This window comes from Gnatocerus cornutus, chromosome 2 (assembly GCF_029298725.1).
Source record: "Gnatocerus cornutus isolate USDA-ARS CGAHR chromosome 2, icGnaCorn1.1, whole genome shotgun sequence".
Lineage (NCBI taxonomy): Eukaryota > Metazoa > Arthropoda > Insecta > Coleoptera > Tenebrionidae > Gnatocerus > Gnatocerus cornutus.
This window is the reverse complement of record NC_142234.1, coordinates 12,098,273-12,122,538: the sequence shown is the minus strand read 5'-3', so window position 1 is coordinate 12,122,538 and position 24,266 is coordinate 12,098,273. Positions and strand designations below refer to the sequence as shown.

Here is a 24,266-nt window from a genome sequence, read left to right as displayed (position 1 = left end):
AAATAAGAGTCAGTCAATTGATTAATGCATCAGCAAATTTATTTTGATATTACATGTATTAGACAAGTAGTTATTGATAATCAAAACCACAATTCGCGCAAGACATGGGAAGATCAAGACATGTTCAGTGTGCTTGCACTTGTTTGTGCGACGGTCTTAAGATAGACCGCAGAACAAAACTGTCAGAACAGACGACTAGAACTATTGCAATAATGATTTTTAGGCCTCAATTTGACGCACGATATCTATTAATAGTAATATCTATGGTATATAATTATTATTTTTTCGAACACATCCAATTCAAGTCAAAGTAAGTGCAGAACGAGATGTATAAATAATTGAAACGAGATTCGTAGTAACGCGGCAGGTGAAAACGAGCGGTAACCAATCGACCTAATACGATTACTAATTGGTTAACACACTCGAAGATTAAGCACCAATTACCATCAAGATAACATTAGAACATTACAATAAAATATACCATCTACATTCAACGTTTCTCGAATCACATAAAAACTTTGAAAACATTAACATTGAATTGATATATTTGAATAGTAAAGATAATAGATTACTTGAGATATCATGAATTGTAATAAGTTAATATAGTATTCGCCACTGAAATTTATTAAGTAGGTATTTTTGCTTAAAAATGTACTTAACTGTTATTACTAAATTAAATTAGGGTTAAATATTTCTGTTACTAAAATCTATGCGAGGGTGAGCATAACAATCCGCGGTCTATGGAAAAGTAAAATAATATATTTAACTAGTATCTGGGTTCATCTACGTAGACTTTTTTTCCAAGTGCATGTTAACAGCAACTCTTTCAATCCGTTAATTCTAAGTAAACGAATCCACAACACATAATAATTATTTTTTTAAAAACCGGGATGTCAACGCGGTAACCCCGCGATCACACAATAGTGGTTTATGTATACAACTTAGAATAAAAAGTCTCTGGTGACCGATCGGCTTGAACATTTCAAACGATCTTAGGCTACTGCGCTTGAGGATCGCACTGTAGAAGTCTGACGATGGAAGGATCACTCTTGGCCCCTTCAATGAACTCCTCCAAGCTTAACTTGCCGTCTTTGTTACGGTCCATTTGACGGAAGATTTTGTCGGTACGTTTCTCGGGCGTGCTCTCATCTTCAGGCATTTTCATTACTGATCCTACCATCTTGTAGATTGCCTATAACGTAATGCAATATCTCATAAACACGTTAGATAAATAAGCAAAATCTAATTTGCTTCTCGAAAGTTGAGAAAAAGCAGAATTAGCCGAACTGAACTGCATAGGACAGCTTTCAAATAATATAATTGCCATTTGCTAATTGAGCATGATTGGATAAATCTTTATGTTATCTGATAATTATGTTGTTATTTCACGAACAATTCGTTATCCTTTGACATTTGACTTTATTTTTAGATTCACCTTTCTTTAAATTAGCCCCACGTTCAGTTGAATTGTGACGTTGATTAGCTATGGCTCCTGGTTAGTTCACCATAATTCAAAACTTCCATAAAATATCAGTTTTTAAGCTTTATGACATTATTATTTGTTCCATTTGTTGATCTATTAAAAATACTATATTTCTCATGATCATTAAAATTTATGTTCCTGTAAGTGTCTTGCAATTACTAGCTATTATTATTTTACTGTGTACTTAATCACGAATAGACATAACAACTAAATAGTTACATAATTCTGTAACATTACATTTTATGTGAAAGACATTGAATTTATTGTTAGTACAGCATAAATTTTTCCATTATGTTGGTCCTTACCACAAGAATTTCCTGTGTTTACGTCATATAAGATAAATTATCCCTACATTCTTACCGTCACGATCTCGAGCATTTCTTGTCGAGATATATATCCATTACCATCCAAGTCGTACATTGAAAAAGCCCACTTCAGTTTTTGTTCCAGTTTCCCCCGCGAAGTGACCGAAAGGGCACATAAAAACTCCCGGAAATCAATGGTTCCATCCCCGTTTGCATCAAAAGTACGAAAAACGTGCTCTGCAAATTTGCTCGCATCGCCATAAGGAAAGAAGTTACCGTATATTTTCTTAAATTCATCTACAGATAGATGACCGCTAGGACAGTCCTTAAGGAATCCTTTGTACCATTCTTGAATTTCCGCGTCTGAAACAAATGTTACAAGAGGAGTATAAAATTGTCCCCAAAATTGATGTTGTCTTAAGATGAAAAATTTAACACTGCTCAGCAAAAACAGTAATTGTTAGAAGATTCTGAGTCCCAAGGAAACGTGCAAAAAAGTTTATACATGTTCCACGCTAATTAGTGCGTGAATAATTCCTTCCAGCTACAATGACTGAATGGTTGAAAATTCAAAACCTTTAATTGTTGAATGTTAACTTATGCACCATAGATTCAAATTTCCCGATGGGTTAAGCAGATTAAAGGTCGGGACGGTAGAAACTGAGGAGTGGCAAACAAATTGTAGCCTAGGGACGAGAAAATGTTAAATCAGCCCGTGGTGGTCAATATTCATTTAAATGCAGGACACATTTTCATTTAGTAAAGGCGTTTTTGCTGAGCAGTCTAAATATTTCTACGAAAATTAAAAATATTATCATGTAAATGAAAAAAGAAAATAAGCTCCTCTGCCAGCAAACAAGAAAAATAAATTATGCATTTTCCGAGTAGCTCAAACTGTGCTTCAATTTCCTCTCGATTTAATCAGTAAGAAATTCATTTACCAACAAGTTTGTTCTCTGGTTTGCTGCGAAGTGTAAAAAAGTGTGAACTCGTTACCTGAAAATTCAGTATTCTGCTTTAAATCTTCTAAGACTTCTGGTTTCAGTTTGCTATTCTGTTTCCCCATGGTTGGAGCAGGCCAGTCCGCTCACTGCTCACTGCCGCTCCCTACACCGAGTTAACGTCATCTTCCTTAAATCATACAATATCACACACGCTCCTCACACTCCAAAAACAACAACATTGCCAAATAATATGTATATATTATTTAATTGTCATAATATTTTGTGATAAAAATTCAAAGAATATTTGCCACCGATCAAGTGTTATATGAAATAATTTAGAGAGCTGCTCCTGGCTTCGTTATCATTACCCATGATAGAATTCGAATGAAAGAGATTTCAGAAAACCTCTTGCAAACGTTACAGTTTTACTTATAATGGATAAACATCTAGAATAATAGATTACGCTTATTTTACAGTATGTGCAAGTAGAAAAATATTAATTAAGAGGTAATTATAATCAACATTTTCACAAATATGCACTAAAGATGTATCACATCTGTTACTTATGTCAAACAAGGAAATTAACTAAAAAAAACATTATAATCAGAGTCCCTTAATTTAGAATTAGAAAATTGATAAAAAATCGAAAAAAATGTTTATACATTGTATGTAAGTATGTAATATCAGAGATTGTGCTGTATACCTATTGTTAGACATGACAACAGTTTCCAATGAGAACTGCGAATCATTTTTTGTGTATTATACTCGTGTATAGACGTTATTCGTGATGCTAAAATAAATCCAACCCCGAAAGTGGGACGATTGATTTTAGTACATGCTATTGAAAATTTGTATATTACAGCAAACTGTTATTAATCGCAGCTCGCATGGGAATGGAAATTTCGTCCTCTATAGGTGTTTTTTTTACCAAACGGAGTGCACGAACGAAACTTTTAACCACCATCACAACGCCGCTCTGCTTTAGTTCTAAATAGATATTTAATGACAGGAAGCAAGGGCATTAAAATTTGTTGATTTACTTTCTATGCGACCCTGAGAAACAAATTTTTGAAATACTTTGATTTTTCCGTATCCCATAAAGTTTGCGTCCGCCGGGATTTCTGATTTCATCGTCGTCCTTAGGTAAATTTTCTCCGGATTTTAACAAAAACACCATAGCAGAATAGGTGCGAAAAGCTCAATATAGTCATACCTAATTTACAACGATATGTCGTTTCTGAACTTTGTCCACCGTTATCGCCGTTCGAAGAGATTAAATTGTCAAACGCCATAAATTCGGATGGGTCGGCTATACAAGAACAGTTACACTCATGATATGCTTAAAATGGTAAATACATTCATATTGGAAACATCTACTTTAAACGAGCATTACAAACTGACTTGAACTGATACAATACTGTCGTGCTATAAGCACGACGTGCGGATTGTGCACGCGAGTTTTATAACTAAGCTTATAGTTTAGATATGGCTACTTTTTAATGAGCTAAATTATTTTTAAACAATTTTATCAAAAATAATTGGTCAAAATACTGAGGATTAAATGCAAGAATGCGACTAGCTTTGAAAAAAATTAATTTTGATTACATTAGATTTTAGCATTAACAACTTTGGTACGTTTTTATTACGGATTAAAATCACGCAATCTAGTTTATGCTTTCGGTACGAAAATATATGGCAGTTTCTAACAAAATCAATGAAATTGTGCTCGTTAGAAACACGAACCAGTGCACGACCGACGACAAAGATCATTACTATAAGACTATGCCTACTTTGCCTTTACTTCATCTAATCTTTTACACGTAATTGACTTTAATTCTGTTATAGTTTACTGTTAACTACTTGGTCTTTTAAACACGATTTACGTCCTCTAGGATTATCTGTGCGTCATATTAGATTATACATGCAGTTTACGCAGTAATTGCTTTTTGTTACGATTTGTTACTTATAAAATTACTACATAAAGATGCAGTTTTCTAGTTTAGTGGTCAATCTTTATATTAAAGTATTACAAATCCAAACGTCATGTCGCTCAATTCACGTTCAATTTTGGTCGGTTTTACATCACCTTGTGTGCAATAATCTACTGATTTACATAAAATTTTTATTTTTATTTTTAATCCGTAATAATGAGATACCACTACCAACTAACCACGTTCTAAAATAATTACGGAAAACACTAAAACGTGAATTATTTTAAAAACTGTTAAATGTCGGATGGTTTCGATTTAAAAGTATATGAAAATGTACCCGTGAACTGACAAGAGTTGGTCACTCAAGTTTTCTTGCTGCAATAGTGTAAATGGCTGCATCAGCTTAAGACACATTTCCGCACTAATTAATGCTGCACATTAAGGAGCTAACATTTTAGATAGTTCTTCATCTTGTAGACATCCTTTAAGAAACTCATCTTGTGTCAATTGGCCATCGTTGTTTTCATCCATTTTTGCGAATATATTTTTTGCTCGTTCTTCAGCAGAGTCTGCGGGTCGATTTGATGAACACGCTCCTAACATATCATATATAGCCTGAGACAAAAAAGAGAGTCTCAACATAGATAACTAAATCAACTTGATTATATTATTCAATTGCTTGATTTTATAATATATGCACTTTGTCTTCGACAACTTTACGAATAGAACGAAAATATTTTTGCATGTAGATTTTTGTTGACTACTACAAACAGAGACAATAAAGTGGGAACGTACAACAACAGACGTAAAAACGACCGAATTATTTTGCTCGGAATAACAAACACTCGTGATACACTTCTGTGGCTGTGAATTGAATGGCTATTTATTTTTCAGAAGTTTTGAATTGCCTTTTGTTTGGAGTTTATCTCCGTTTTGCGACCGAGCGCAATAAATTTTGGCGGTTTTACCGCCGTCTGAAGATAGTGCTTTTTAATAGACTGCTGAAGCGTGGTTTTATCCGCTTCCGTAAAGTAAAATTATTTTTATAAAAAGATTTTATAATCGGAATATTTATAGAACGATCCAAAGAGTCGAAAACAAACTCCATATATTACAAAAATAAATAATTTAAACGTGTTTTTGTAACTTACCTGAACAATCTTGGTCATTTCTTGAATGTCTATAACGCCGTTACCATCGACGTCATACATACGGAAAGCCCATTTCAGTTTTTCTTCAGGGGTACCGCTCGACGTCACATCGATCGCCAAGAGGAATTCCTGCACATAAATGGCGAAATTAAGATTTAAAATCTTGTGTAAGCTAATGTTTTCTAAGATACCATAATTATACGGATTTATTGTTCAAGCTTATAAAGTTAATTATGCAAGCAAGCTAAAAGAATGCAAATAAGTTCATTCCGCGCTCGAATTGTCGGTACATATTTGCTTCTGGCTATTAAATATAATTAAATAATAAAATACCACGACCTGTGAAGTCTTGTTAACAGACGACGAAGGCATGAGTGAGGAATTCTAATAGTTCACTTTTGAGTGCATTGTTTGATTGTATTTTGCAAGTCAAATTAACTGATATAGGATAAGAAGTAGTGCTACTTTTACTTGTTTTTAGAATAATGAAATAGACGAGCGAAAATTGAAAATTTCTTTGGTCGACTATGTAATTATAACTTGAACTTTTCCTTTTGGCGTGTCTAAAAACGCAATAATATTCCCATTATCTTCGCTGACCTTTAAAGAAGCTATACTTGTTGCTAAAAAGCTCTGAAATTATTCCAAAAGCAAAGTCAGGATGTGATTATTTAGGCAATGACTTCAGTCATTCCAATTACGAGCGGTGGAAATAAAATTTATTTATGGGGTATAAGACTTCCTTGACTGGCGTAAAACAGACAATATTATGACCATAAATTAAAATTTACAATGCAGTTTTACTTTACTCATAATTGCGAGCGTTGAAAGTTTAAGGTTACAATAGTCAGTTTGGTGGTTTTGTGGTATTATTAGCGGTTTATCGGTTTGTTTAATCTTCATTGTGTTGGGTTCAAAAGTGCTTCTACAATTTAGTTTAAGTTTCAGTTCAAAACAAGTCACTGGTTACTTTAGAGGTACAATACAAAATACGTAATTTATTATTACCCCAAGTTTTCAAAAAATATTTACAGAGCACGGTATATTTACGGATATAAAAAGAAAGCAGTGTTTACCGACTTGCGGAAATTGGCGCGAGAAATTCCACATAAATAAATATGTAGAATATCAATCATTTATTATTAAACTTCCGCGCATCCATAAATACCCAGCGCATAATTTACAATACACTAATTCGCATTGATTCAAACAATGGAACATCGCTTCCGTCGATCTTGATGATCACAGCACTGTGGTCGAAACGCACGCCCATCGGTTAGCGTTAAATTAGTGAACACCAACTGATCTGTCGGGATTATCCGATTTGTCCCGTTTATCCTCAGTCTCGGCGCTTCGTTGACATTTTTTGTGGGAATAACAGAATTACGTACCTTGAAATCGATGTATCCATTTTTATCCATATCAAAAGTTCGGAAAACATGATCACAAAACTCTTCTGCATTTCCGGATGGGAAGAACATCTTATACATGTCTACGAATTTCGCTGGGGTCAGTCGACCATTTGGGCAGTCTTGCTGCAACAGAAGAAAATTTTGCCACTTATTATCAGTGAAAATACCTGTAAAAGTTGTACATGCTGATGGACTCTTGCCAACAATGACATTTGGTGCTGTGCTATTGTTAACTGAGCGTTTAAGTTCTTCTACAAGAGAGAACGTCTTTGTTGTAGGTTCAAATACAACTAAACGCTTTTAATAAAGACTGTTAACTTACAAGTCAGTTTGATCTGTTTTCAGAAATTTTATGTTTAGTAATGGTGTTTTCCTTGAAGAAAATTACTGCACCTTGTGATCGGAGCAAAACAGGTTAAAGCTGTAATATGCAAACCAAGTTACATCCATCTTTTAAAATTGAATTATTGGTTATACTCCGAGGGTAAAGTTTGACTGTGCGGTGAAATATTCACTACTTTAAGATCCTTTTTATGCGAAACAAAATCTGCTGTTTTATGCCTTAAAATAAAAAGCTCGACGCAACCTACGCACTGTTGTAAAATTATTGATTTCTTTACGCATGTATAGATAAATGTAATTAATCCAGAATATTTGAAATGTGCTACATAACGTAACATAACAAAACAGCTCGTATTTTTATTTTTTCGATTGTTATTTTTGATATGGTCGATATTTTTCCATGTGACGCCAAATTCGTGATTCGCCCCAATTAAATGTTGAATCTAAGAAGAAAATCTTTACAAATTTTTGGGTACGATAGCCTGATAATATTTAGCATAATTCAAAAGTTAAATTTGTTTTTTACACTTATTTATAATTCCAGGAATACGATAACACCTGAAAATTGTAATAAACATTTCAGGAAATATTGTACGGAAAATTCATTACATATTACACAAACAGACAAATTAATCGTTGTTATAAAAGTAAATTTAATCCTGTCCGTAACTTTAGTAACAACCCCCAAAAGACAACCATTTAGATATTTCTTATGCATTTAGAGGCCTATAAAGTGTTTTATCGTCCTGAGACCAATAAAGAACATACAGAGATAGAAAGAACTTATTCTTGCCGGTTTGCTCGAAGGTTTATAAAAAATTTATGCATATAAAGGATAGAACCACATATCAATTTATAAACATAAAAAAAAAACTTTCACCAATTAATTTGGTCAGTTTGTTCAAAATTACACCATGTAATTGTCGTTCCCCGGTAAATTTGCATGTTTTACCTCCTTAGGGAGGCAATGACGTAGGTACTTTCGATTCACACTTTCGACAAATATTTCGAACTTTTAATTTTTTTGTTATGGTCAAACCAGATAGAACATAAAAAAACATATACCCCAATAAGTGGAGGATTTTCCAAAAATAAACACGTTACATTTCAAATTTCCAAAATCGTCTGTAATAATTATTCTCAAACTTTTGTATTTATGAATCAAAATGCAAACTTGTTAAACTGAGATTTCTCGGTAGCCGGTAGGGAAGATGGATTTCCGAATACCACTGAATTCTTTATGAAACTTTGCTAAATCCAGCGATATTTCTTCTTTATGATAAAAGTTGTACCTATTATAAAGAAACCATCTAAATTTATGTGTATTTGGAAAGATCCATATTATTTTAAAAATAAAATTTTCTAATTCTAGAGAACATTGTATGTTAGGGTTCAGGGCGAAATGTGTTTTTAAAATTTCAAACTCGAATTTTTCTTAGACCCGTTTTCTTAGAGACATTTTACGCACATGTCCAACTCCTTGTAAAATTTTGCAAAAAAACGCAAATTTAACAAAAATTATTATTTAGATTTGTAGTCAATCAAGATCACATCGAATTTTATTATTTCTAGTGTCCCAAATGGAAACAAACATCACAACCAGAATATTAACACCAGGAAAAATTGATTTTAATAATCCTGAATGTAGACGAACATTGAAAGAAAAAACTGTTATTTAAGAATTAAATTGTACTATTGTTACCACGTACTTGCGGCCTTGAGGGCTATTTAGTGACGTAAACTTTTGTATTTTTGTCTCTTGTTTAAAATGTTTTATAGTCCTCTCATATTTTATGTTCACGCATGTTATTTATGTCATTCTAGTTTGTAACCGTAATATGTTTTGATATCCATTTAACAGCCCTCACGAAATGGCGTCGAAATTCAATGTCGATAGGTACTTCGATTTTGAACAAACTGATAAAACCCGTCTGAGAGTTCCATTTCAATTTAATATAAAATCACACCTTTGCGATGCGAAATTTGATATCAGATGTTACCTAAAAATTCAAAGACAATTTATCATACGTATTTATTATTTTAACTTTGATTTACGATTTATTTTGTAAAATTCTATTTCTAAGATGAGTGTATGATATTAAATTTATTACGTATTTATACTGGGCAAGTGATAAAGGTGGATTTTATTTCGGGAACTAGAAAGTTTGCAATTCGAAGCCGGAGGCCGTAACTGCTCTATAAATACAATATTAAATCAAAATCAATATTTAGTGGAAAAAGAAACCACTTGGAATTCACTTCATCTACACTGTATATGACCGACCATGGCAACATAAGCTGTTGGTTCGTAACTTTAAAAATACTAAAAGCGACTATGCTAGAATTAGCTCACCTTAAATCCTTTGTACCATTCTTTTATTGTACTTTCATCATAACGAGTGTGTGATTTCAAAAAGTCCATATCTTCTTTGGAGAGTTTGTCCTTGCTGCCGAAACATCCCATCTTGCCCCCGCAGCCTTTTACCTATAACAATGACGTAAAGAATATTAGACTTTATTAGCATTCGATCGATTAGGGTCTACATCAGAGGTGTTCAACGTTTTGGAACCTAACACAGCACGAATCGTCCGACTATGAAAAAGTAGGTTACTTTTTGAGAATTTTTCGTTCGTCACCACAATCAAGATCTGTTTTCATAATCGAATAAACGCAAACCCGAATAGAGCGGTTCTGAACCGGAAGAAAAATGATTGATCTATTAAAAGTCATAAAGCGGGACAGTATTGAGTTATAATTTCTAAATAAAGAGGTGTGTTGTTGATGTAATATTAAGTATCCGTTCGGTGAGTGAAAAATCCATTATTTTTACCATTTACTAGAGCCTAAAAAGAGCATGTTTATGTAAAATTTAACCGATCAATTCCAGTGTGTGTGCCACATAAATTGTCGCAACCGATTTACCCGATAGTTTACTCGGAAAAGCAGTAAACACAATTCAGAAACCAGAAGCAGACGCTGATGTATTTCCTTGCATTTCAATTCATTTCAAACCCGTGCAAATCACTGGAACTGTACATGATATAACTTACAACATAATACTCATATTATTAAGCAGAGTTTATTTTTATATAAAGTTTATAGTGCGGCTAAAAATAAAGAGATGTATATGCTAAGGATTTAATAATGAGATTCCCAAGTATCAACGGAAAGTGTAGACTGAATTTCAGATTTTTTTGTCGAGCTGTTGAGCAAACAACGAAGTTCACACCTCCCTTGAATCCGGAATTTGACTTCCTTTTGTTTGTTTTTGCATGCGTCTGTCTCAACTGATTTATTTAGATTTTATAATATAATGTTGATATGTCAGTCGCAGAGTGAATAGGCGCCTCGAAAAACAATCGTCGGTGTTTAACATGCAGACGGGTCCACTGAGAACCGCCGCACCATCAGCCGGATTCCTTTAGAGTGTTTTAAATGAGGAAAGCAGGAAAAAGTCCTGCAGGACGTGAGTTCGCTCGATACGGGTGGATGAGTCATTAGAATTTATGTAAGCAGCAAGAAAAGACGACGCCTTCGGCGTGTTCCCACTGGACTTACTCCTTTAACTAACCGTAGAATACAGGCACCGACCGAATTTTTTCCAAGTAACTAACCAGAAAAGAACGCTTAATGTCTATCGGTTTCATTTCGTCTCTGATAATGAGCGTTAAATTCCACTATCTTTCACCGTGCCATCCATCCACTAACTTTCCGATAAAGTTCTCGAAGCATTTTAGTTTTATCTGGAACGAAGCTCATTTATTTTGGACTCTAAATTGACTTGCGGATACAGTATGGGTTAAAGTGGAAGAAAACTATGTCATAACATATCGCGGTAATACTCGATGGCTTTAAGGTGGGCTCAAATTGTAAACAACCCACTCTTTCCGCTTTGTAATTGAAAAGGTTCTTCGGTTTTTACGGGTCTCACAAGTTGCGCGAATCTCTCGGTTTCGAAGTTGTCTAAACGAGTGATTTCTTTAAACCTACGCAATTTCAATCTGTTTCTCAAAGGATCGTTTCGTGAAAGTCCCTTCTCCATATCACAGGGATTTTCTGAAGTGTAAGGATTCACATAGTGAGATCAAACATACTAAATCTACAACAAAAGATACAAAGAATCCGAAAACGAGCTGGGAAAAACGCAATACCTTATCGGGGCAGTTTGAAAAAATTAAATTCAAAGTATACCTACTTCAACTAAAAGCCACATTCAATAATTATTATTATTGTACCAGGCTATAAAAAAGGTTATCTTCGTACTGTCGGTGGATATTGTATATTTTAGCGTCGGTTTAACCTCTGCGGTCTAATGTTGGTATTTTCAAACTTTTGATAATTGGCTTTTACCTGATTCACAAATATTTTACAAGAACAAATAAATATTCGAATTTATTTAACTGAACCCCTTTGAAAACTAAAGTATAAAAAGTTGTTTACCTAGAATTCACACAAATTTAAAAAATAAACAATTAATCAAATAAAATCAAAACAAATAATTAATAATAAAAATGCATTAAAATGAAAACCACAAATAAATAGCTACATAATAATATAAATAAAGCGGAAACTACTTACTCTAAAATTATTTCCCTGACGACCTATTAAGTCAAATGAAGTTTCAACAACTTAAACACAATAGTAATTTTTAAGTAGCTACTGTATTGAAACATACGTCCAAATAAAAGCCATTAAGTTAATTCTGTACCCAGTTTACGAATAATATTTGTAGAGATCTTAACAACGTGGTACGTTAAACTCACTGTTTATGTTTGTTAATTCCTAAAATTAGAGCATGATTGAAATAATGAAAATTGTTTACTACAATATAAACTAAAAAAATCGCAAATCAATTTTATTTCATAAGTTCTGCTTGTGATTTCAACATTCATAGCTCGTCTGCTGCAAATCTAATAACGAAACTTGAACAGAATAAAAAATCTCTGACAAAAGTATGTGTTCTTAGTTTTGCATAAGACAAAATTCCGTTACCACCTAACTTTCATTCCGCAATATAAAATCATTTCCTTGAAATAATGGCTCTGAAAGTTTATTACAAGTCAAAGTTAATTCTAAATGTACTGTGAACATTTCACTGCGTCCTGTTTAAAAATACCCGGCAACGTTACTTGAAAAACCGGGTGAATTTTCTTGGAAAAGTCGTCGCCATTTTTATAATGTATAAATCAACATCGATTCCTTAGGGGTTTTTATGCAAAAACTTGAAGTGGTGCCACCCCTCTATGATTCAAAGATAATTTCATTACAATTCAGATGCTATGTAAATTTAGTTTTTATGCAAAACAATTTTTTGTGTTAATTAAATATCTCGATCCAGAAGCACAAGAGAGTGGCAAAATCTGAAGTGTGAGTTAGTAAATAAAAAATAAACTCCAATGCTTTCCTCGTATCGACTTTATTTGATTGAAACTAGTAAATCTAATCCATTAAATACATTAAAAGCAGACGCGAGTTTCGTAAAGTAGCTTCCACAAGATCTGTTGTTTGGAGTTTTATTGATACGATCTCTCCTTGCTAAGTAACGAACATTTAATTTTGGTCTACTTCACACAAAAATGAAGACATTCATTCAGAATAAAATTACAAGCTCAGTTCATTTGATCAGAATCTTTGTACAGTTGTAACCATGATTAAACCCTTGGAACGACAGGGTGAATTTTCCATCAAGCTTCCGCCAACAGTAAAAGACCTAATGAATATCCTTAGTAACAGGAACAGCGAATGTGGTTTCATCTTGGCGGAATATTTCATTTAGAAAGCCGAGCACTACAACAGGTCGGAGAATCCAATCCACGCAACATTGTGCGTTTAAATTATCGTTGACAACGACTAAAAACCCGCCACTGTTAAAATTAATTATCCTCGACAAAATGACGAGATCCTAAATAGACTTTTTTCAGCGGATGTCTCTGTTCATTGTAAATAAAAATTCGTCAAGAGATCAAATCAAAAGAGAATCCCCGGAACAAAAAGTAACAATTTTTTTGATGAGCCGTTGTCTCCCAAGCCTTCATCAACACATTTTAATATCTTCAAACCAGTTATTATTTCTTGTTCAAAACCTTCGGGGATGAAGCAACTTTTTAATTCCATCCGCGTCAACTTCTTACGATGCAGTATTTCACCCCCAGATTGGAACTGTTGAGGGTAATAAAAACCTGACCTGTCTCTACTTCGTAAGATGAGTTCCGTCAAAATGAAAGGAATTTCTTTAAGAAATTGGTGCGAATTAAAATGAAATTATCCGACTGCCACACCTTTGAGTAATTTTCGGTGATTCCCACTCCTGTATCAAGTTGCTATAAAAATCCAATCAAAATAAGTTTTTCAATCGACAGACAACATAATTGCTGTTCTTTTCATAATATTAATGTTTACGTTACAATAATAACAGTTTTTATCGGCCTCTTAAAAAGAAGCAATTATTGTTTATTCAAACAGTCCTGCTACTTAAAATTAAATTGTGATTATGCGAAACGTATTAAATATGCATAATTTTTAAAAACATCAATTTTGGGCCCCAATATTTGGAAACTGAGACGATTTATGACGACGCTATGATGGAAACAGTCTAAAACAAGTGAAAATGTAATCCCTTAAATAGGCTAACTATTCCCGTGAGGTGAGCGGTTAAATGTTAATGTCCTACGTACAATTCCATCATTGTCGTTTCAGCTACCTCAAAAAGTAATAATTTTTTTTTATTTCCAGCATTGTTTTAACTAACTTAACTAGTGAGAGATTTAACTATTACCGTTGCTGTAGCTATACCAGTTTAAATCCCCTGATGTGCGCGTTGGATTGCAGGTGTTGTACGTCACTAATATTTATCCATTCTGAATAACGAAACGATGTTTTCACAGTTTTTAAAAAACCGCTCTAATCAAAACTGACACTGGTTGGTCCTAGAGACAACCGAAGTGATGCTGAGCATTATCCACACCAAACGAAGAAATATATTGGACACTTCACTCAAAGTAGCATTATGGGAATTTTGAGGCGCCGAAGAAAGATAGAACAGCGATGACGCGAACACACCAGCCTGATGCGCTCCTGCGACTGGTCCTGCGACGGCGGTAACTCTTAGATCAATATTGGCAACAGCTCACATCGTATGCGCCGCCAGGCCTCTCCTGCGCTGCTCACCATTCACCGTAAAACATCAGGTCTGTTTTACGTATTGTCCTTACAACGCAAAGATGGAATATGGTAATGATCCACCTCTATGGTACAAAAACTAAGGTTTGGGAAAAAACGGGGATTTTCCAGCAGGATTCAAAGCAGTGCCTGAGGTCCGCAGTAAAACCCGTAGTTGAGTTGAGCTCCGAAGCGAATTAACATCCACTTAAGATCTTAACTGCTAGCATTTCCCAAAAGGTGCCAAAGAAAAGTGTGAAAACGGCCGAATTACATCACTTTTCAACAAAAGTAATCTTTGAAAGAATCAACAGATCTAATTACTACAATTAAGTATCAATCAACTGGACGAGAAGCACTAAAATGTAGCAAAGGCGTCAGTAAGAAGGAGGATTTACACAAAAAACCTTAAATGGAACTGTTAACGCTTTAACTCCATGGATATAAACGACATTTCCAATTTGGTGTATTAGCTCAAATTCTAAAATGCTCTTCTTAGGAGTTAATTATTGCCAGTCACTTCCTTACAAGATCCTTGTTTGCATGGCAGATTTTCAGTCTTCATTCAATCCTGTGCGAATGATCTCCGGTCAAGTGTAAATTCCCTACCATCAATCAACTGTTGCTTCAAAAAGATTATTCTCCTCACTATGACTTCTACCTTGTCAACAAGCATCAAAAGCAGCCTCAGAACACAACCGAATAACATTTTAAATTTGCTATTCAAAAGGGTGCTGCATTACTTAACAAATTATCAAAGCTAATCCCTTCTTTTCTCTAAAATAATTATCACGCATATTCATTTCAATTTTTTCGATAAAAGGATAAAGCGAGGTGCGACTTCGATGTTCTCAATACTTAGTCTCTAAAAACAACGAAAAAAAGTGTCTTTATTTTCAGTTTCATATTAAACAAGTGACAAATTTTAAATTTTCTGCTGTTTCAAACTTTGAATCTCACATTTTTCAGCCTGAAAATCTCAGAACTAATTTTAAAATCTTGGCTTTACAATACCTGTTCTGAACTGAACTGTATTGAAACATAAATTCTTAGCTTCCCGAATCATGAATTGTACCTAGTTTATCTAGTTTTGAATTCCGGAGATTCCAAATCTATATTCTCGAACTATGAACTTCTGGATTGTGAGAGGTGCTAAATCCAACAATATTTTAGAAACAGATTCTCAAGTTCCCGAATTGTGGACACTGGCTTTTCAGGCTGGAAACTCTTCGTTTCAAATTTTTCAATCCAGACACTTTATAATGAAATCGCAAATCTCAAATTTATGTATTTTTTTACTTAAAAATGAGAATCTGACAATGAATACAAATTTAATAAAGTTTCAGTTTCCAGATTCCAATTTTTTGTGTTCTCTTGTTTCCGCTTTTCCAAACAAAACTTGAAACTGCTTGAACGGTTTCTTTTTCTTTCAAACTTAATGTAAACGTTATAAAACAAAATTTTTTTCAGTGTGTATTTACTTTATTCCGGTTTTAAAGAATGTTGTTAAACTTTATTTCAAAGCACCTAACAAAAACGCACAAAACCGTCAACCTGTTCAAAATATAAAGCAGACGTCATATTTGCAGGCAAATTAAAAAGGTGCAAATTTATTTACTAAATAACGATCTATTGTCGTTTTTTTATGAAGGTTTCTGTTGTATCAGGCCGCATTTTGATTTTGAAATTATTATGATACGGCTTGCTTCCATTAACTAATTAAAACTGTAATTAATAATAATAATTTTAATCAAGTAATTACCTTCAATTCTATAAAGTTCTATAAAAAATTTAAATCAGCTCAGCAGACAGGGACATTTTCCGACTGCACCAGTCCAATTATCAAAAAAGCCAATTCGTCGCAAACTTGAAGAATATCTGTTGATATTTTTAGTCCTGCAAGGTAGCTTTTGTGTCAAGTATTGATCACCCTGTCGGAAGCAATAAATTTTGGTCGTCAATTCAACATTAGTGCACTTGCCATTGTGCTAAAAAATGGCATTAGAGATCAATACTCTTTGCGCGCCACAATATTCAATTCAATTAATTTCAAGTTGATAATACCTGTTAAAGCAAAATCAATTAAACCGATTTTTTGTCAATCCTGTTAACTTTATTATATTTGCAGTCACTTTTATTCCTGTTATACTTCCATATTCGTTAAATCGATTAAATTCCTCCCACCATCATCATAACGTACGGATGAACAAGTTTGCATAAAAGCAATGGACAGCAGGTGATCAGCCTTCTGTAAACTGTACTGAATGTGGCGGTTCTATTATACTACAGTTCATCACATCTGATAGAATTGTCTTTGCTCGAAAGCTCTTGATGAATATAATGTTACGTACTATTTATGTACATTGTTATGAGTTAAAAGCCACCTAGCATTCAAGAAGATAGGTGACAAGTTACTGTTAAAATATTAGATATCAGCTTGAATGTTTAGCGTCTTGGGTGTTTCATCTTTCATGTAGACTAAAAGTGTTCCAGATGAGAAAAATACGGGTAGCATAACTTTTAAATTACATTTTTCGCCTGTAGTATCCACCCAAATATTCTATCATAAACAAGCCTACAAAATCAATTACGAAATTACAACACCCACACAAATACAGATACTTATTGTTTATAAAATAATTTCATTAGAAGTTAATTAGTCTTCCGGACGTGCACTACTCTTAAAACATTATTCCCTGTATAACAAAAAGATATATATCAACAAAATTTCATAATATCCCTTAAATATTTGCGTTTACACTAAAATCTAGACATATTTATCAGATGCAGGTACACAAAACTTGAATTTATAGGAGCTTAAAATAGTTTAAGAATCGCCCTGATTGGGCAAGCCGATTTCATAAATAAAACTAATGATAGATATTTGTATAAATGAAACTTAATGCTTTATTGGCCAAATCATAACAAATTGAATTCGTTTAAAATAAGTTCGGTTGAAATTAATATTCCACTTTATCAGACATGACATGAATTGTGGCGTTATTAGAATAACAATATTTTTGCTATTGAAATTTGCACAACTAAAAATTGAAACGAATTAATAATAACTGAAACATTTTTTAATACACAATGGAAAAACCTTGGAAGGTATGATGGTAATAATAACAATGTCGAAGTAAACTATGGACTCTGAAATGATATACCAATTAGTATTAACTTCAGAACGTCGAAAAGACGCTTTGACGTAACCAGCAGAGCTCCCAACAGATTTATGATTTTACAACCAACTTTTTCAAAAGTTTTTTAATAATTTATTACAAGCTCGAGGACAGAATTCCGCTGTTCTCTGATACACGATACCAAAAAAAATTATTACATTATCAAATTATTATTCACGAAAACCTTTGTCAAAACACTGGTTTAATAAAATTATATAGAAGATTCTGTTCGAAAAATTAAAAACAGCACAAATTTCAGTTGACCTGGCATGATCAACAGTAGCATAAATTTTTTTCGAAAAAAAAAAACCTTTCCAATTCGAGATAATTGCTTCTTAGCAAAAAATGTTATTTGTTGACGTACGGAAAAAATAGCACAGATTTTGCATGAAATTCTGCGTTAAATAATCCCAATAACATAAGTTTTCTCTACAAATAAGGTAGGTATCGATCGAAATAGATTTTCAGGAGTGCTTTTCAAGATCATTTTTGAAGAATTTTTTCGGAGCGAAAACGACGTTTAATATCTTTGAGTTATACATCAATCAAAAGAGCAGCTCAAGATCTATCACCTGGATAAATCTCAAATCGGTGGCTCAAGTAGTTTACCAGGGCAGTCGGAAAAACAAAAATTCCATTATTCCATCGTTTGAATTAGAACTTAAAAAAAAAACAACTTTCGAATTCGGGGTAAGTAAAATCGAATTCTTAGCAACAAATGTTCAAGAAAAACGATGGCGAAAACCGCATTTTTATATCTGTTGTAGTTTTGAAAATACGAAGCATAACAATTTCGAAACTAAAAATTCACTAAACGAAACAATCGCATTAGTTTTTTGTCGACGTACTGGAAAAATTAGGGTACATTTGGATTCTGCGTCAAATAAGTACCAATTACTTGAATTTTGCTTCACGAATAAGCTACAGAGTTATTAGGGAATATTGAGATGATAGCGGTCAGTTGGTAATTGTAAATATTCTCGAAATATTTTGTTATAATTTTACTTTGCCATTGCCAGAAGTAAAACTCGACTAGAAACAACAGGAAGGTAAATTCAACATAGCGCCAAATTATTGTTAGGGATTTTCTAACTAGGCCAATATTTATCATACAGAACCTTGCCTCAAAGCATAATTATCTTTGTTATTGTCAAAGTTTTCGAAGAACAGATTCTTTTCAGCGTAACTAATCAATACATCAAAACAAATAGCCATGAACGACGACGTGCTCCGTTTACCTGAGCAAAGTAAAACAAGATGTCTTATAATATTGACCAAGGAGAAATTTAAATCGAGTGAAACTTAGAATCTTGGATAATGGTGGCTGGGTAACCAACTGCAGTGTCATCATTGTGGGATGTGTGTCAAACTTACCTTATTTAATTTGTCTACAAAGAGGTTTCCAGTCTTTTGATATCTACTAACAATAAGAGAAAAAAAAAACGGAAAAGGGGCTAACCAAACTACAAATTTACATAACAAGCCTGGAAAAATTATAAAAAAGACAATTTTTACGCAACTTTTTAAGACTTGTATACTGCAGTTTTCTTTGTTTAGTAATTATTTAATGATCATTATGGTATTTCTAATGGACGTGCAAACATGGAATAGTCCCATTTTCCCAATGTTAACGAAAAATTCAATTACATAGAAGAATTGCAATACGCTTTTGGTTATCTTGAAATTTAATAGATGAAAGTAATTAAAGATGTCTTTCAATAAAACGTTGAGCTATGCTAAAAATGTCTTGTCAATTCTTATCTGCCAAAATCGATAACAGTGCTGTCAACATACAAATGTTCAAAGCCGTCTTTTTAGTTCACAAACAAAATCCCTTCATCTAAATTAGTTATAGAACAAAATTCCGTTTTTCTAAGAAGAAAAGGTGATTAATTAAACACTCAAAATAACAACAATAATGTGGTCGTGTTCCGCTTTTCTCACTAGCGTTAATGTATGCACTCAATCATAAAAACTCATAATTTGTATTGTAGGGCAAAACGCAAAGGTTCAGTGACTGTATTGATTGCATTATAATGAGACTAATTCCGTTGAAAAGGAACAGAAGCAAAGTAGTTAACAATAATGGACTTTTTAAAAAGACTCTTCATTTCTAATTACCGAAAATTTATCAAGATCTGTGGCTATCGGAAGTGTTATCAGTTCTGTACTTTTACATGAAATTTATCGATCCAATTTGAATTAAAAAAGTTGTAGAATATGCTCAATCTTCATTTTCATAATCATCAATCACTCTGGCCTTCCCAAAGTGTATGAACAATTCTACATAGGTAATGTGTTTTTGCAAGGCGAGGATGCCTTACAAAGCATCACAGTAGATTACAGCGCAAGAAGTGAGATAGACGCCAGCTATTTATTCTCTAATTTACTAAAAGTCTGAACAAAGCCATCATAAACTTGATCAAAGTAAGAGCTAATGAAAAATACCACTTACGCATACCTATATGATTAGAATCTTCATGAAATGTTAAATTCCGCCATGTGTATTTATTTATGAACTTAATCTTTACAATGGTTCATAAATGTCACAATCTAAGGTGATAAAACTTCATCCTGAGAAAATGCAAAAGCTTAGTCGGATCATTATCTGAATTATCCGTTCGTGCATCTCTTGCCAATGTAATGGCGGAAAAAATCCGTAATTGGTTTTGCGCAGTCAGTGTACAAAATTGAAATGCTTTTTAAAATTCTCATTAGAGTTCAAGCGGAACCTAACAACTTCGAATAATAAATTAGAGCTAGCAGCGAATACTTTTTGTAGAAAAACTGCTAGTTTTCTTTTCGATAATTACAGTAAACCCCCAACATTCGCGGGGGTTTCGTTCCAGTTTTAAGACGCGAATGTCAAATTCGCGAATGTTGGGTCTGTCTATTAACTGTGGAACTTCAAACATGTTAAATCAACGAAAAATACTAGAGAAATGACAGAAAACAGAAACGCATTTCGGCGAATATATCATAGAATTGTTCCAAAAACATATAAAAGCGGTATGACATTTCCGTTTCAGAATTTTATTTATAGTTTCAAAAAGGCCGCTACTGTATTCATTTTTCCTTCAACTTCAACTTTGTATTTATTTTATTATAGGCAACCAAATATGCACGTCAAAACTAACTTGGACCGAACACATAAATAAACCTCTCGGCTTTCTAAGCATTTAAACAAAACCCCTGATATTGATTATTATTATGCCCCCCTAAGAAAGGTAAAGATAAATCTGTCAAAGTGACATTTAATTTCTTGAATTCCCCTTTGTTGCCTTAAATAAGTCAAGTGTATCAAATCAGCTAATGGACTCATTATCTTGTGCATTAAGGTTGTGTGATACCCCTTTGAAGACATGGTGAATGCCAAAAACAAAAATTTACATGTTAAGTTAGTTTCAGGCTAGTTCAAAATGTAGTTATCAAAAGCATATGTCACTGCAATCATAGAATATCTTTACTGTGGACATTAAAAAGTAAGAAACATGATAATTTGCCAAAGGGTTGGAAAAATCTCTGAAACTTCTATTCATAAAAAGCAATAATGCCGTATATGGATTTTTCGAGGGGTTTGTGAGGACAATAAATATAAAACTCGCCATTTTATTTCTCTGTAAACAGACCGAATACAATGTAACAAAAAGAGAATTTCGGAATTAGAAATGGTTACCAGCAACGAAATGTGGATGAATAACACACGGTATTTTTATGTTTTTTCACATAAAAATAATTTGGATTTGTTACATTAAACTGATATCAAAGCTTCGTTAGACAACAAGGGATAAACATAAGAATTCATTAAAACCTAATTATAAAAAAAGGAGAAGAAAAGAATTTAAATGAATAAAGATAATTTTGTATAAGGGTTCACGTCTGCTAATGAGAAGGGGAGTAGCAGAAAAACGTTAATTATTTTTTCAACAGCATCAGGAAAAAATTACACTAACAAGGTGACAGTTATTTATGTATCAAGAACGAAGAGATTCTAAATTTGCTTTTAATATAATGTAGTTGCAAAACTTCCTAAAAAAGTAATGTGCGAGATTTTGGATTACTCAATTTTGAAATTTTACATTGACTGTGGCAACTATAAGAAATACGTACATCCTTTTCTATGTACATGTCTGAGGACAGAAATATGTAATAAAAAATTAGCTCTAAATTTTTCACAGTAGATATGTAAGTAAATATTTTCATTGTTTGTCTTAATAAATTTAAAAAAAGTCAAACTACGCTTAAAATATTCCTACCTGTTGGTATAGTTTTGTTTGTTCCATTTCTAAAGTGTCATGACTAAAAGGTGTATGGTTTGAAACATGCATTGCATAACAAATATTTATTTTTAATTGTCGAACAGTTATTTAAATTTTAAAGATGATTAAGACTAAATTATTATTTTGCCTCCATATTTTACAAATAAATTTCATATTCATGTCTAAGGCACATAATTTGCCATTTACTTTGAATAGCTCACTTCAAGGGTATAATTCGTCCAAATTTTGAAACTTGAAGATAAATTTGAGAGTATTAATGCATTGGATTGTACATGGAAGAGTATTTTAACACACAAGGACCTGTTCGTGGTACAGTTCAACACATAAATCCTCTTAAATTTACCGCAAAGCTCCAAAATTTTACTAACCCGCGAACCTATAAGCGTAGAATCTGTTGAAATTGTATCTATGATGATTTAAAATCAAAATACAGAATTAGAGAGTCAACATATAGAAACGTAGAAACTGTGTAAAATAAGTTCTCAAAATCCAGAATCAAGTCATGAAATTACGATAATCTGCCAAATCTAGAATTGAAAGGATCTGCTGCGTACCCAAAATTTTAAATGTTTGTCGCAAACGCTCTTTTAATGCGCATTTGACATACTTGGCATTTTAATTTTTGCTTGTATGATTGTAATCACAACAATTAAATACAATAGACATCAAAAAACCATTATACAATTAAAAACTATACAACAAAATGAAGCTTCGTCATAAAATTATACGGTGTGTTCATAAATGTTTGTTGGTCATAACGGGTAACATTTTCATTTACTCATTATTTACTTACATTAAGGTACAAAAATGCAAATTATCTCATATGTAATCATCAGAGTCCTTATCATATACCAGTACAAAAAATGGCGGATTTTTTTTCTAATCTTTATAACTTTTGTAGTCTGAATAACATTTAATTTTACATTAAATAGTGACTACTTTCAAAATAAAAACTGGGAAATGATACTGGTGAACGAACTTCAATTTATTTACCAAAGATTTTTTATATGTCAAATATGGAAATTTAACAAATTATTTGTTATATTAGAACTTCGTCAAGAAGACCAATAAAAATACAAAATCAAAGCATCGTTAAAAATAAAGTTGACCTGTTCTACTTTTTTCTAAAACTGTCTTGCAGTCTAAAAAGACTGCAAGAAACTCGTCTCCAACCCGATGATTGACATAAATTTTTATAAAAAGTAAGGAAAAATATTTTATTTAGTCCCAGAAGCGTGTTCTTTTTTCAGGCAAAAAAGTCACAATCGATTTATTCAAATATCATTAAGCATACACTGCCATCTCTGGAATAAAAAAATAAATTACCCTATATTGCCGACCGAGTGAAGTTTCCAAAACAGTCTTAATTCGTGGTGATTAACATTACAAAAGACGCAACTACGTGCTATGTAAGTTCATGTCCTGATTTACGATAATAAACTATAAAAAATGAAGACAAGCTAAAAAAAATAGCAGCACACTTACCCTCAAAAATTACATCAAAGTCCTCCATTTAGCTGGCACTCGTGTTTTGACTTTTAGAAGTTTTCCTCTTACACAAAACTTATCAAACAAATTTTTTCAATGCAATGCACAATGTTTGCACAAAATAAAACATTAATATCAAAATACAGCGACAGTTAACCTATATCTACATACATTCTAAACATTTGCACATAATACAAAACGAATTGTTATGAGGCAATGAAAACCAAGCCGAGAGGAGCAAAACCTTTTAAAACATTTTTTTTTTCAATTCGACTGTAAAAAAATTGCAAAAATGTATTCAACAATTTAATACCATTTTAAAACAAAATATTAATCAAATAAAACATTCACATCGTACAAAAATTCTAATTTAGAGACTCACATTATACATAAACAAATAATAAATAAAGTTGTAACTTTTTTTATTTGCCTTTTCATTGAATTGTTTTCATCACAACCACTAAAGCTATTACCCGACGAACGCCATGTTTACGCCAACTTCACTGCGTTTGCGTCGTGTTGTTTTGGCAAGTCAATGCGCCAAAATTAAAATATATATGTGGCTCAAAATATAACGACTTATTCATAGCTA

At 32.8% G+C, this 24,266-nt stretch overlaps 2 protein-coding genes across 4 annotated transcripts; both read right to left on the bottom strand.

Annotated features, from left to right (window-relative positions):
* Positions 1 to 16: 16 nt before the first annotated feature.
* Nca (neurocalcin homolog) lies at positions 17 to 24,209 on the bottom strand. Of its 2 annotated transcripts, none has more exons than XM_088029464.1 (4): positions 24,057 to 24,209; positions 2,785 to 2,919; positions 1,844 to 2,151; positions 17 to 1,192 (listed from the first exon to the last, which is right to left on the bottom strand). In XM_088029464.1, exons 2-4 carry the CDS (start codon positions 2,852 to 2,854, stop codon positions 998 to 1,000), a joined length of 573 nt encoding a protein of 190 aa, XP_087885590.1. In that variant the 5' UTR covers positions 2,855 to 2,919; positions 24,057 to 24,209; the 3' UTR covers positions 17 to 997. The 2 variants fall into 2 exon arrangements, with proteins under 2 accessions (XP_087885590.1, XP_087885592.1); XM_088029466.1 differs by having other exon boundaries at positions 2,785 to 2,895.
* On the bottom strand, positions 2,971 to 23,992 carry LOC148179079 (neuronal calcium sensor 2). 2 transcript variants are annotated; one of them, XM_088029468.1, is made up of 5 exons: positions 23,672 to 23,992; positions 9,922 to 10,053; positions 7,206 to 7,349; positions 5,815 to 5,943; positions 2,971 to 5,278 (listed from the first exon to the last, which is right to left on the bottom strand). In XM_088029468.1, the coding sequence occupies exons 2-5, from the start codon at positions 10,030 to 10,032 to the stop codon at positions 5,102 to 5,104; spliced, it is 561 nt and encodes a 186-aa protein (XP_087885594.1). In that variant the 5' UTR covers positions 10,033 to 10,053; positions 23,672 to 23,992; the 3' UTR covers positions 2,971 to 5,101. The 2 variants fall into 2 exon arrangements, with proteins under 2 accessions (XP_087885594.1, XP_087885593.1); XM_088029467.1 differs by lacking the exon at positions 23,672 to 23,992 and adding an exon at positions 14,345 to 14,679.
* Positions 24,210 to 24,266: the final 57 nt, after the last annotated feature.